This window comes from Trachypithecus francoisi, unplaced genomic scaffold (assembly GCF_009764315.1).
Source record: "Trachypithecus francoisi isolate TF-2019V2 unplaced genomic scaffold, Tfra_2.0 Lachesis_group0, whole genome shotgun sequence".
Classification (NCBI taxonomy): Eukaryota; Metazoa; Chordata; class Mammalia; order Primates; family Cercopithecidae; genus Trachypithecus; species Trachypithecus francoisi.
The window spans coordinates 58,109,123-58,122,913 of record NW_022681453.1 but is presented as its reverse complement, the minus strand read 5'-3'; the positions used below and the strand labels follow the sequence as shown (position 1 = coordinate 58,122,913).

Sequence of the window (13,791 nt, the reverse complement as noted above, 5' to 3'; positions counted from 1 at the left end):
GTTTCTACTGCCTGGAGAGCGGCCGAGGGACTCGCGACCTGCTGGGAAATGTAGTTTCCGGCTGAGGTGGGCCTGGCCGCGGTTAAGAGGGCGCCGAGGCAGGCGCGCGGCGGGCAGGCCTGGAGGGGGCGGGTCCGCGCGGGCTTCGGAGGCGCCAGTCCTGCCTGAGGAGAGGAGGTCACGGCGTAAAGCTGCAGCTGCCGCCACCGCCGCTTCTGCAAGGTCTCAGGGACGGGCTGCAGCCATGTCCTATTGCCGGCAGGAAGGTAGGGAGGGCGGGCTGCCATGGAGACCGGCCTACGAGGGCCTGCGGGAGACAGGCGGGCCCCGGCGCCCCGCTACCACGCCGCAGGCGCGGGCCACCCGAGGCGCGGTCCGGTTGCCCACCCTGGGACACTCGGAGGCGGGCAGGCTGGGGGGGTCGCCACTCGTGTTTTGCGAATGAGAAAACCGAAGCTCTCGGGGCAAGGGGACTGGTCCAAGGTCACAGTGAAGCCCGAACCCTGACCTCAGAGGGGCCTGTGCGTGGGAAGTCGTAAACTAGGCCGGGTTGCGGCACGGGAAATGCCGAGCACGTTGCGTGTGGCTCGTAACTGGGAATGTATGTTTGTTAATTATTACTACCGCTCCTGCCATACCCCACGTGTTGCCATTTTGCACGCGCCTTTAAAAGGCGGGTCCCAAAAAGTTGCTACTAGGGGTAGCGTGTGCTGTGCTGGGGTGCTAGGAGTTCTACTAACGGGAATGTTTTTGAGCCCCCTGCTACCTATCAGGCACTGTTCAAGGAAACTTACCTGGCTTGTCTCATTGATCTCGCTGCGCCCTTTGTAAGTCAGACTCTGTTACTGGTCACATTTTACTGAAGAGTCAAGTCAGACACAGGAGACTTGGCTAAAGTCACTCAGCCAGCAAATCGTGGAACTGGGGTTTGAGCCTGGGCATTGTGACCCCAGAACAGCCTTTTCCAATCTAGTGCCCAGTGGATTGCAGAGAGAACCCTGCCTACCTCCCACCCCAAAGTTGAGCTCTGACCACCTTATGCTTCCTTGTTGTTACTCTACCCAAGAGCTCAGAAGTACCCAAGCCACAGGTCGGAGGGCCTCCCCACACACTGCCACAAACTGGCTCCTTGGCCCTGAGCTCCTACCTAACCCCTCCAGGCCCTGGTTTCCAGTGTTGTAAAATGAGATGTTAGGCTTCATTGATACAGCAAATATTCATGAAGCACCTTCTCTGCTCCAGAGAAGGGGGATGGATGGTTATAAAGCTACAGAGAGAGCTGGAAGTCACCCAGAAATTCTTTGGTGAATACTCCAGCTCCGTCAGTTAATTCAAGCAATCTGAAGCCCAGAGAAGGAGGTGGCCTACCTTAGTTACACATCCAGTTAGGAGCATAGCTCAGCCTAAAATGCTGAGCCTTTTCCCTAGTAGCCCTGTCTGCTTCTAGAACCTCTCCTCCTCTGGGTGGTAAAGCCATAAGACTCACTCTTTAATGAGTACTATTATATTTCCGCTGATTACTACTTAATGTGTGCCATAAGCAAAAGTCCTCTGCCCTCACCACTGTTATTTTTAATTTCGAGTCTCTCTCTAATTTACTTCATTTAGCAAATAATTTTTGAGCCTTTGGGTATGTGAGGCTGTGCTGATAAACAAAACCCTCCTTCTCTTTGAGGATTTACAGGAGGCAGTTTTCTCTGGAAAGGGAGGCTAGGTCCATCTGCCTTCAAAACATGGAGCCCTTATCTTTTCCTGGTTCAAAGATCTTAGTTAGGAGATGTGTGAGAATTGAAAGCACTCACTTATAGGCCTTCCTTAGTATTTATCTTATCCATACCACTGTCCCCCTAAGAAGTCCCTTTTTTTTTTTTTTTTTTTTTTTTTTTTTTGCCCACTGATCCTTTATGCTTCCCATAGGATTTTTTAAAAAATGATCCCGCCGGGTGCGGTGGCTCAAGCCTGTAATCCCAGCACTTTGGGAGGCCGAGACGGGCGGATCACAAGGTCAGGAGATCAAGACCATCCTGGCTAATACGGTGAAACCCCATCTCTACAAAAAAATACAAAAAACTATCCGGGCGAGGTGGCGGGCGCCTGTAGTCCCAGCTACTCGGGAGGCTGAGGCAGGAGAATGGCGTAAACCCGGGAGGCGGAGCTTGCAGTGAGCTGAGATCCGGCCACTGCACTCCAGCCTGGGCAACAGAGCAAGACTCCGTCTCAAAAAAAAAAAAAAAAAAAAAAAGATCCCAAACTCCTTACCGTATCAGAGCTTATGTGATCTGGCCCTGTCTGCCTTTCCAGCCTGGTCTCTTCCCACCCTTTTGCTGCCCAGCCTCTAGCCTCTTGGCTATTCCCTTGGTTTGGTATATCCTGCCTTCACCTCTTCCACGGCTGACTCCTCGTCCTTTAAAATGTAGCCTCCTGACCCTTTGTGTCTTTCACATCCTGAGCTCTCTGAAATTACCTTTTTTATTTTTTGCCATCTTCCTGCCTGTCTGGCTGAGAGCATCAGATGGGCTGTGGAATCCCCAGCATCTAGCACAGGGCCTGGTGTACAATGGGTGCCCAAATCTTTATTGAATCATGTGTGTACCTGCCCTCTGTCCTGAGTGAATCACTTGCCTGTGCAACTTTATTTCAGGGGTCCATCTGCTACCCAGCCTTCAGGTTAAACTCCTTGGTTTGGCACTTGAGGGCTCTCAGCCTGGCTCCCTGGCCTTGGGCTAGCCACACTTCTCTGTGTCAGCACCACAGTGTTTTTTTCTTAGTTTCCTCTTTCTAATGCAGAGCCTGCCCACTCGTGTTTAGTCAACATTTATAGAGCACATGTGATGTGCCAGCCATTGGGCATATAGTGGTGAGCAATGTGACACATTCTCTGCCTTCCTGGCATGGTGGAAGAGATTGCCATTAAAACATCACCAGACCAATGCATGATTACAGGCTGTCATAAGTGACATGAAGGGGAAGCCCAGCATGCTATGATCATTTAGTGAAAGGCTCTGTGGGGTCTGAGAAGGCTTCCTGAGGCTTCAGAGATCCTTTGAAATGCCACTTTTCTTAAGAAAACCTTTTGCAAGGCCGGGCACGGTGGCTCAAGCCTGTAATCCCAGCACTTTGGGAGGCCGAGACGGGCGGATCACGAGGTCAGGAGATCAAGACCATCCTGGCTAACACGGTGAAACCCCGTCTCTACTAAAAAATACAAAAAACTAGCCGGGCGAGGTGGCAGGCGCTTGTAGTCCCAGCTCCTTGGGAGGCTGAGGCAGGAGAATGGCGTAAACCCGTGCCTGCAGTGAGCTGAGATCCGGCCACTGCACTCCAGCCTGGGCGACAGAGCGAGACTCCGTCTCAAAAAAAAAAAAAAAAAAAAAGAAAACCTTTTGCAGCCCTCAACGTGTGTGAGCGAACACTACTTAAAACCCTCCTTTTGCCCTCCAGGCTTTGCCCAGGATGGTTCCTTCTGGAATGTCTATTCCCCTCCTTCCCTCCCTGAAGCTCTCTGTCAGGGACAAAGGTAGGATCCCTCCCCTTCCGTCTTCTCCACTGGATGCCTGTGTCGTATTCATCTGTGACCACCAGGTACTACCACAGAGCTGGAGCTAAGGAAGGTTTGTTGAGCTAAACGTCTAACACTTGCATTCTTCTTACGCTCTGTCTGAAAGCTATTTGTGTGTTCTTCACAGATACTTGATTCTGTACGCGGGAGTTACATCTTTCAAAGGGGTTACATTCTAAACATTAAAGTCCTCAGCAGTCAGATGTATCAAACTCTTAGAAACCCCTTACTTCACTCACTCAAAATACACCACAGGCACCACTCCCTCTGGCTTTAGATCTCTTTCTTTGGTTGAGTGTCAGAAAGTAGTGGTTGGAATTGTATCACAGGTGTATTGAATCAACTTAACCAAAAACGAAAGAAGACAAGTCCGTAGTGTAGGTTGCCATTCTCGAACATGATCCTGGTGAGTCAGCATCCATGGGAGACAAGAAACTGCTTCCTCTGCAGGACACACGGGCATTCCTTCTGGGGTGGATGTGCTGAGAGCTTCTTGTGTGTAAAGATCTTCCCCTTTCGTGGGGGAAATCAAACTACTCATCCATGGGATTTTTTGGTCTTACTTACTTAATGGTGATAACCATTCTGTCTTCCTGCTTTCTGCTGGGACTGGGTGACAGAGCAGGAGTAGCGTCATCTCGGACAAACACTGGCACTTTAAGTTCCAGCTCCCTTTCTAGCCTCATGCATTTCAAGGAAATCACTTCTAACTACAAGCAGCCAGGAAGAGCAGACAGTGAAACACAGATAAGACACCTCGGTCATAGAGGGAGGTGGGGGGAAAGTCTCTTGGGTAACTGCCAAACTTCACCCTCATACAGTGGACCCCAGTAAAACTGTGGGCCTTAATAAGCACATTCCTTTCCCTTCAGGTGCACTAAGATAGGGAAGCTAAAAGCAGTCCTGGGGGGATATGCCTGCAGCTGCACAAAGATGTGTGGAAACAGACATACAACTCTGCCTCCCAGATAAGCACAACAAATAGACACAGAAGCAGTCCAAGCCTCTGATAAACTCTCTCACCCTGAATCCTTAAAAACTCTTAGTCTGTAAGAGAATGTGGCTCTGACCTAACTCAGCCAGCAGCCCCCCTCAGGTTTGTTTAAAATAAACCTGTCCCTGTTGACTGAGAAGCCACCCTTCGTGTTTCTCTCCTCTTTCTTTAATTCTTACACTGGGGTCTTCATGCTGTAATCCAGAGTTGTTTCTCCATTCATTTTTTTCAACAAATATTGAACACCCACTTTGTCATTGGCACTATTCTGGGCTCTCGGGATACTGCAATGAACAGAATAGACAAAAATCGCTGCCTCTGAGGAGCTGACATTCCAGTGGGGGCATCAAGTGGTAAACATACATAGTATGTTGGGTGAGGAAAAGCACTTTGGAGAAAGATCAAAAAGCAGGATAAGGGAGATGGGCAGTGGTCAGGGACGGTGGCATGTGAGCAGGAAGTGAAAGCAGGGAGAAATCGCTGTGAGGGTACCTGAGGGAAGGGAAAGTGCTCCTGGAGGACAGAATACCCTGTGCAAAAGCCAGAGGTAGGCATGTGCTCAGCATGTTCAAGTAAAAGCAGAGGTCAGCATGGCTGGAGTGGAGGGAGTGATGGTGGGAGATGGGGTCCAAGAGGTGAGAGATGTAGCTCTTTCTGGATGTATTTGAAGATCGAGCCATTCTAATTTGCTGATGGAGATGTGAGAGAAAGACGGGTTGGGGTGGCTCTACCAAAAGTAAAACTAAACAGCTGAGGGTGGAAGATGTCCTGGTATCTGACTGCTCAGTCAGTTCTGTTCTCAGCCCCACCCTGAAGTCCTGTTCACAGAGTAACCCCTCGGGCCTCCAGTTGCCCACTCTGACCAAGGTTCTGGGGTGGGGACTGAGTTGATTCTGGGGGACCTCCTCCTTGTGCACTTTGGATTCAGCTTTCTTCACTGGTTAAGTCAGAGAGCACTCGACCATCAGCTCTCCCATTTCCAAAATATTATTGACATCTCTGAGCCTGTGATTGTCTCTTTTCCTGGCCACGCTATCCTTGATACCCTTTAAAACTTACTGTTGAGTGGGATTCCAGCTAACAGCAGAAACTCATTTCACCTCCCCAACCATGTGAGGTAGGTAGGTGAAGCTGGTGGTAAGGCCTGGTTTCTGAGGCCCAGAGGGTACCTGAGCTCACACAGTGGGAAGTGCTTAAGTCTAGCTTTGAACTCCAGTTCTCAGACTCTGTGATATTGAAGCCACTGTGAGCCAGAGGGTTTAACATAGTTATCCACCTCCTTCAGAAGATGCATATTCAACTGCTTTTAAAGCTTATCTTAGAAATAAAAACACAAGCACTTTTAATTTTATTTCTCTGGAGAAATTGCTGAGAAATGTCATAAGAACTACTAGTCTAGCTGATTGTCCCACTGGTTGGCATCTTATGACTAGTCTGACCAGTTCTTTCTTTCACACTTAGGTTTGTTAGGAATAGGTAAACCTTGTCCTTGCATCGGTCCTTGAATTGAGTTTTAAATGTTCCAGAAAGCAGAGGCCCTCCAGGACAGGCATGCAATGGACAGTTTGCAGGAGACACACTTTGGATCTTTCAGACCAGAGTTCCTGTTCTGCCTTCATTTACTACATATCTTTTGGTCCGTTTCTCAGCTCCTATGGTCTCTGTAAAATGGAGATAAAGTAATACCCACTAGTGAACTCACAGATATAATAAAACACATTGCATGGGACAAAAATATATAAAAGATGCAGCTATTACTGTTCTACCTTCAATCCAGTGTGAACTGTGCTGCAAGGGAAAATGTGCAGGAAGGCACATGTGAGGACTTGGCCCAGTGGGAGGGACCTGGAATTCTCAGTGGGATTGTGCTAGGCTGGTGTTTCCTAACCTGGCTGTGTATCAGTCACCTGTGAAGCCCGTGAGCTACATGGATGTGGCAGAGAGCTCGATTCAGCTTTTCTTGGGTGAAGCCTGGTCTCTCTATGTATGGCAAACCCCAGGAGGGCCTCATACTTTACCACATTTGGACCCTTTGCTTTATCTGCCTATGACTGGGCCTCACCATTGGGCTGCGCTGAGCTGCCATCTTGGTCAACAAAACTGCCAGAGCTGAGTTGCGAAATTTGCATCAGCTCATTCTGCTTAACGTTCAACATTTTTACAGATTGCTTTTGAGTATTTTGGAAACTGGCCAGAATTACCAAGATTACTAGGTAGTTTAACAAGTCCTGGCTGCCTGATCCAAAAGCTTTTCCAAGTCAGCCACAGGGGAAAAGCAGTCTTCTGTTGGATGACATGCAAGGTGTTGTGGCAGAGACCATCTCTGGGAGCAGAAATCCCCAGTGTGTTGGGGGTCCTGGCCCTGTGTGTGCTGAGGGTTTTTTGTTGTTACTCTGTCCTAGCATAAGAGACCCTGTGCAGTGTAGGCATGGCGTAAGGCACCAAAGTGCCCTCCCTCTGCCCCCTGAACTGTCCTTCTCACTGGAGATGTCGCTCGGTTTTTGTTGTCACCGCCCCCTGCCTTCCAGAAGCCTCTTCCTTAATTACATCAGTCCAAGCATGGGCCCAAGCCTTTTTCCTTACTTTCCCCTCAACATACCTGTGACTGAACTTTTCTAAATATAAAGAGAAAACAAAAAGTATAAAGTAATCAGAGATGCCTGCAGCTTTCACAGAGCCACGTTTCTGCAGGTCAGGCCTCTGTGCCCACAGTAGCCTCTCACTCAGAGCCACGCACTTTTGGCCGTAGCTGAAGAAGTCTTCTTAAATGCTTGGCACCTCCTATCCCCTTCCAGATGAGGGTCCCTGTACCCCAGATCTCCTGGGATCAGAACACATGGTCAGTTGGTCTGTAGAATTTGTCATTCACCTTCACCAGGAAGGTACAAGAAAGATCTTGTTTGTTTACTTGGCAAACATTTCACTTGATTCTAAGCTTTTTGAGGCAGGGGTTGGGTCAGATTTTATTGTGTTTATTCATTGCCCAACATGCACAAGCTCTCAGGCAGTGCCTAGTCATGCTAAGTGCTCAGCGTCAGCTATCATTATTCTTGTGCAGATGTTGGTGCGGGGCAGTATGGGTGTGTAGAAAGGATCTCCAACAGTGTAGACTTCAAAGAATCCTGTCCTGTGTGGCCCAGCAAGTCACTACTCAGAGCCTCAGGCTCACCACCATTAAAAGGGGGTGCTGCTACCTCCCTCTCAGGGTGGCGATAGGATGGAGGAATGAGCTCACACGGAGGACCAAGAGATGGACTGGCTCTGTCTGTGCTCCGGGTACTGCTGGAGAAACGGATGATCCACCATGCAGCGTGGGGTACTGAGGACAAGGTGCTTCTTGCCCACAATGAGAATATCTGATGCAGACCTGTGGTGTGGTTAGCTGATGGCCAAAGTGTTTAGGAAGGTGAGGAAAAGTGTTGACAGCTACAAGGTGTAGTGGAGAGGGCTGTAAGGACCTACCTTCTGCTGACATAGCCGCTCAGCCTTGGTTTTCTCCTGTACTCGAGGGGGGCTGAGGGTGATAATACTTCATAGGGAGTCACTGTAAGGCAGTTAATGCACCCACCCTGGTTTGGCCAGGACTGATGTGCTTTTCTGTGCTCACCCAGCCTCCAATGAGGAGAAGCTCCTAATATAAAATGCATTTGACTCTCACTGGTCTGTTTTCCTGTAGTCCTCAGACCTTCCAGCAGCCAGGCCCCAGGGTGAGGGCTCTGGTTTTGAACCAGGTGCTCTGCACTTTAGGCCTGCTGACTTTCCCATACTGGTCCTCACAGGACCACAGTCCTGACCCTAACCACTGTGGGGTTTGTCCTAAAAAAATAAACTGCAGATGGTCACAGTTAAAAAGATCTGAGAAGTGCTTTTCCCGCTGTCCCCCTCCAGTTGTTATCCTTGTTGGGAAGTGGTCCCCAGGCCTCTCGGACTGTGGGGAATGGAAGGGCTGCAGTGTTCCTCACCTTCATGACCCTTTCTTCCAGCCACGATTCGGAGCTCAGAGGCCTAGTGGAGGTGCTGGCTGTGGGCACTCTCAGACTGCCTGTGTCCTGAGCCTTTCAGAAGCAGGGGCCTGTGGGCACATCAGCTGTGTGGGCTGCAGTGATCTCTGGGCTGAGGACCCATATCACTGCACACTCACTTTGCCAGTGTGCTCAATCTTCCTCCAACTTTTTTTGCATTCTGAACCCTGTGGGTAAGCCCCTAGGACACTTTTTCGTGAGTGCTTTTTTTCCTGCCCTGCCCCTTATCCATCCCCTTTTGTTTCCTACCTGTAGCAGATGAGAGCAGTTTGATGGTCACCTCATGTAGGGATGGCATATGGGACAGTCTTCAAACTTGGTTTGTATGGCGACTGCTTTGGGTTTAAAGCTGACTCACTGCTCTTGAATGAAACATTTCTTCCTCTGTTCTCCAAATGCTAGGGAAGGATCGAATCATATTTGTAACCAAAGAAGATCATGAAACTCCAAGCAACGCAGAACTGGTGGCCGATGACCCCAATGATCCATACGAGGAGCACGGTGAGTGACATGGGGCCTCCCAGGGACCCACATCAGGGCACTGGGGGAAAGCTCAGTGTTCTTAATTCCTTTCCCATGTTTTCCTAGCCAAGGCCGAGTTTTCAGGTATCTATTCTCAGCCATAGACCATCTCTGAGGGCAGTGGTTATCTTCCTCGGAGGTTTGAGGGACTGTGCTTGCCAACCTTGTTCTGATGTACTTCCCTGGCACAACAGTTAAGTTTTGGGAGAGGGTGTTAGTAGATTCCAGCAGTTATAGGTAGGTTAAGGTGACAGGGCTCTTGCTCAGACAAGTTGCCAGACTGAATTCTGCCACATCTAGCAACTTGATTAGCAAGTAGACAGTCATGCACCTTGTTCTGTAAGGTTGGTGAAGTCCCTGCTCTCTCTAACTGCTCCAGCAAACACCTTACATGAAAAGGTCACTTTCCAGCAGCAGGATTCAACTAACCTAGTCAGAGCTGTTGCACACTCCTTGGTTAATGGCTGAATATAACAGTGGTCGCTTAGGCCTAGGACATTGTTCCAAAAGTTTTGGGGGGCTAAACTCGCTAGATACTTACTACTGCAGCCCGTGTGCGGTGGATGTGTGTGCGCGGTATCCATGAACAATCTACATATTGTACAGTACTCAGTTCACCAATCAAAAACCACTTCTAGTGTCCATGATGACAACTAACCTTCTAGTGCTAATTGGTAATTGAAGAGCTTGAAGCAGCCGCATCGGGAATATGGGTTCCTGATTGGAATTTCTCAAATGCTAACTGATGTGTCTATTCCTTCTGTAGGACCCTTTACTTGTTGCCCTGACTGATCCTAGGGGTCAAAGCATAAAGTATATATCCAGCACCCAGTGGGAGCAGCGGGAAATGCAGACATTACACAAAGTGTTAGCATTCTGAGAAAGGCAGCTGCAAGGGTAATCTTGGTCAGGTCTTACATGTCAATTCTAGTACCTTGCTTATCTTTAGATCCATATTAAGCACATTTCATGAATTGATCAAGACTATGGAGGCCTGCAGGACAAGTTGGGCCGTGTTTTGTTTGCCTCACAGTGTTATTAAAAACTGAATGTATCTGCCTTTAGACTGGGCTGCCCCCTCCAGATCCCACCATTCTTGACTGTCCCTGTTGTTTGTTTACCTGCTTCTGTCACTTGCGATGTGTCTGCTTGGATTGTAGGTATCCCATATGATGCATTTGGCTTTACAGCCCCTTATAGTGATACTTTGTACAAAGAAGCATATAAAACACAAAGAACTCTGGGACCCAGGTTTCAACCTGTTAACTGCAAAATTACTAAGTGGGCAAAGTAAGTCACCATTTTATGCCATCTCCCTGCCTTCCAGCACCCAGCTGTGCAGCTGAGATGGTGCTTGTAATAGCTAAGAGTACCAAGAAGAAAAGGTGGCAGAAGTAATTTTCCTAGAATCAAAACATCAAGAGGGCCTTAAAGATCATCTGATCCAATGAGAAAACTGGAGACCCAGGAGGGGGCGGAGACTGACTCAGCCAGAGACTGGAACTTCAGGCCTTAGACTGCATGTTTGACAACACACTGCATCTGAGCCTTATGTAACATGCCAAAGGTACCCTCTGTAGGATTTATATTGTGTCCCTGAAATGCAAATTGGCACCTTGTGCTTTGTGAGGAGGTATCTCATTCCAGCTCACCTGCCCCTAAGAAATAATGAAATAAGGACTCCTGGAAACCTAGGTTATAATTTTTTTTGTTATTTTTGATCAACCACCTGGTCAATTTGCACTGGGTTGTAATTTTTAAATGTCAGTATTATCTCTTAAAACTGGTTGTGCAGGTTTGTGAGCAGATTTGAAGCTCCAGGGGGTAGCATTTGCAAATGTTTTTCCAACACTGAGGTCCCTATCAAGAAGCGGTGAGATGTAGGGGAAGGGGCATGGGCTCTGGGAATCCTGCCAGCCCAGTCTGCGGTCCTTACTTGGACCATGAGCCCCAGAGACTGCATATGTAAACTGGGGTTAGTAGCACCCACTGCAGAAGGTTGTCAGAAGGCTTATTATGTGAGTTACCAAGCATAACAATGCAGGAGAACTTGATCTGCAACTGCTGATGGTCCTGGGGGTCTGCTGCCTGCTAAGGGGGCAGCACTAGTTGGCATCGTCCGTGCTATACCCATTTTATAAGTAAGGGACAGGAATAGCTACAGCAGATCCATTGATCAGTGGAGCTTCCCAAGCTGGAACTGAGAGGCAGGCGGGGTTTCGTCTAGGACTTTGGACATTAGTGCAGAGTGCCAGGACTTGGTATTGCCCTGTAGTGAAGAATCATGTGTAATTTCACAGGACATTTTAGAGGCTCTCTTAGAAAGTACTTTCAGTCTCTTAATAAGACTCATGTAAGAAACTTCTATATGAATCATACGTCTGTCACAAAGCTGAAAATGAAGCCATCATTTTGAGAGCATTTTGGAAAACCAAGAAATACTATTTAGATGTGAATAAAGTTCAGTGATAAGAAAAGGTATAAAAGTCAAAAGTAAGAGGCCTATTAATAATAGTGAAAATGAAAACCCGTTTATAACCTTGCTTCCTCCCCAACACATATGTGCAGTGTAACAGTTTGGTTGATTTTTACAACAATGCACTCACACTAATGGTATGCCACCAGCTTCTCATTGTGCAGCATGTCTTGAACATCTTTCCTCATCAGTACATTAGGAGCAACCTCCTCCTTTTCTTTTCACCACTCCCCAGGCTATGCTGAGCTTCTGAGAGCAGCTGCAGGGCAAGCTGGGTTCAAGGGGCAGGGAGCATGGGGGTGGGGTGGTCCTGATCATCCATATGAGGAGGGGGATTAGAAAGAGGAGATCAATACTTCGGTTCCTTAAAGTATTTGGGCTTTCAAAAAGCTCTTCACTAACCATTCAAGTGATCTCCTCCTCTTTGGGTTAAATGGGTCCCAGTATTTAATTCTTGGAGCACAGCCTCAGAGCACTGGGAGGTGGCTTAGAATAAACTAGTGTCACACACACATGGAGAAAGATGTCATTGGTGGCTTCTCTCCCAGCTGGGCCAAGGAATGCTGGATATGTGCTAGGCTTTAAATGTAATCCAAATCGAGGTGTGGGTCCGTAGGCAACAATAGTTCCTGTTTTGCACCACCTGAGTAGCCTGTGAGGACTGGACTAGTTTTGTATTTTCTGAAACTTTCGAGAACATCTCTCACGTTGTCCTTGCTTATATTCCTGTTCTAGGACTGATACTGCCAAATGGAAACATTAACTGGAACTGCCCATGCCTCGGGGGAATGGCCAGCGGCCCCTGTGGGGAACAATTCAAGTCAGCCTTTTCCTGCTTCCACTATAGCACAGAGGAGATCAAGGGGTCAGACTGTGTAGACCAGTTCCGGGCCATGCAGGAATGCATGCAGAAATACCCAGACCTCTATCCCCAAGAGGATGAGGATGAGGAAGAGGAAAGGGAGAAGCAGCCAGCAGAACAAGCAGAAGAAACAGCTCCCACTGAGGCCACTGCAACCAAAGAAGAGGAGGGGTCAAGTTAATGAAGGCCACAAGGCACTGGGCTCCAGTCCTTTTGGAGTGGACCTTTTGCAAAAGGCCTTGTTGTCACCTTCCAAGAAAGTGTCTTTCCCTCTGTTGTCCTGTGCACTGTAATACACAAAATAACTTATTTTGATGATCAGGGGTCTTGACCTCTTGACATATACACTGAAAAAAATGGGGGTTGTATGTATGTGTGTCCTACCCAAACCTGTAGCTGCCACTTTTGAATTCTCTTCTCAGATTGCCCTGAGTTTTGCCACTTTTAAATAACGTGCTGAATAAGCTCAGCAACTTAAAACCATTACCCAAGAACGTTTTTTGTGAGTGAGCTGATTTATTCTGATTCATTATATTCCTTTTGGTAGATTTTATACCCCTTGGGGAAAATAATACAAGTATAGAAACAAAAACATCTTCTCTTAAAAATGCTGGGGTGGGGCCATATCTACTAGCAGAGGCCAGATGGTCAGATACGATTTCTGCAAACCCATCTTGACCTTGAGTATGTGAAGGGGTACTGTACTTCATTCCTGATACATTTTGGTTTCCATGATGGTGTGGAGCTCCTGGTTTTCTGTGTTTGGACGATGAAGATTTGGACCCTCCCCTTCATAATCTCTTTCTAAGTGAAGGGAGAGGCTGGCTTGGCTGTTCCTTGTTATTCCGAAAGCCCTGGTTTGGGGCTCATGTTCACATTGGCTCTCAATCTGGCCAGGTGCAATGTTCTTGCGAGGTGGGGACCTAATTATAACCAGAGTAGCAGGAAGAGAGGAAACATTGTGAATTAAGTATTCAATTAAAAGGAAACATGATTTCTACCTGATTTTGAATGTGTCCTTTGTTTTCACTAGTTAAAAATGTTTTCAATATAAAAAAGTATAAATTATGAACAATTCAATTGAAATTCCTCTTGAAAGATATTGGTAAACCAATTTGAGTCTGTTAAAATTTTCTGTGTTGAGTTCAAAGGAAGCTCACTTTTTTGTATGTGAGCAGATTCCTTCACACAGACATTGCAGTTCGTCTGTGAGGTGGGGAAGGCTCTTGCTGTTTGAAAATAGATTAACTTGCCTAAGGTAACTGCAACAGTTTTCAGGCTGTGGCATAGTAATGCCTCATTTGTCTCAAATGTGTTAAGTTATTTATGTAAAAAATTACCTTAAAACTTTTAGTA

General features: G+C 47.6%; 1 protein-coding gene across 2 annotated transcripts; it reads left to right on the top strand.

Annotated features, from left to right (window-relative positions):
* The first annotated feature begins 36 nt into the window (after nt 1-36).
* On the top strand, nt 37-13,440 carry CHCHD4 (coiled-coil-helix-coiled-coil-helix domain containing 4). 2 transcript variants are annotated; one of them, XM_033210791.1, is made up of 4 exons: nt 37-266; nt 3,442-3,611; nt 8,978-9,076; nt 12,309-13,440. In XM_033210791.1, exons 2-4 carry the CDS (start codon nt 3,551-3,553, stop codon nt 12,614-12,616), a joined length of 468 nt encoding a protein of 155 aa, XP_033066682.1. In that variant the 5' UTR covers nt 37-266; nt 3,442-3,550; the 3' UTR covers nt 12,617-13,440. The 2 variants fall into 2 exon arrangements, with proteins under 2 accessions (XP_033066682.1, XP_033066683.1); XM_033210792.1 differs by lacking the exon at nt 3,442-3,611 and having other exon boundaries at nt 49-266.
* Nucleotides 13,441-13,791: the final 351 nt, after the last annotated feature.

Coding starts and splice junctions, on each gene's coding strand:
- CHCHD4 (XM_033210791.1), top strand. CDS start 3,551: ATGCCTGTGTCGTATTCATCTGTGACCACCAGGTACTACCACAGAGCT. Junction 3,612..8,977: donor CAGAGCTGGAGCTAAGGAAG/GTTTGTTGAGCT, acceptor TCCAAATGCTAG/GGAAGGATCGAATCATATTT. Junction 9,077..12,308: donor TGATCCATACGAGGAGCACG/GTGAGTGACATG, acceptor TTCCTGTTCTAG/GACTGATACTGCCAAATGGA.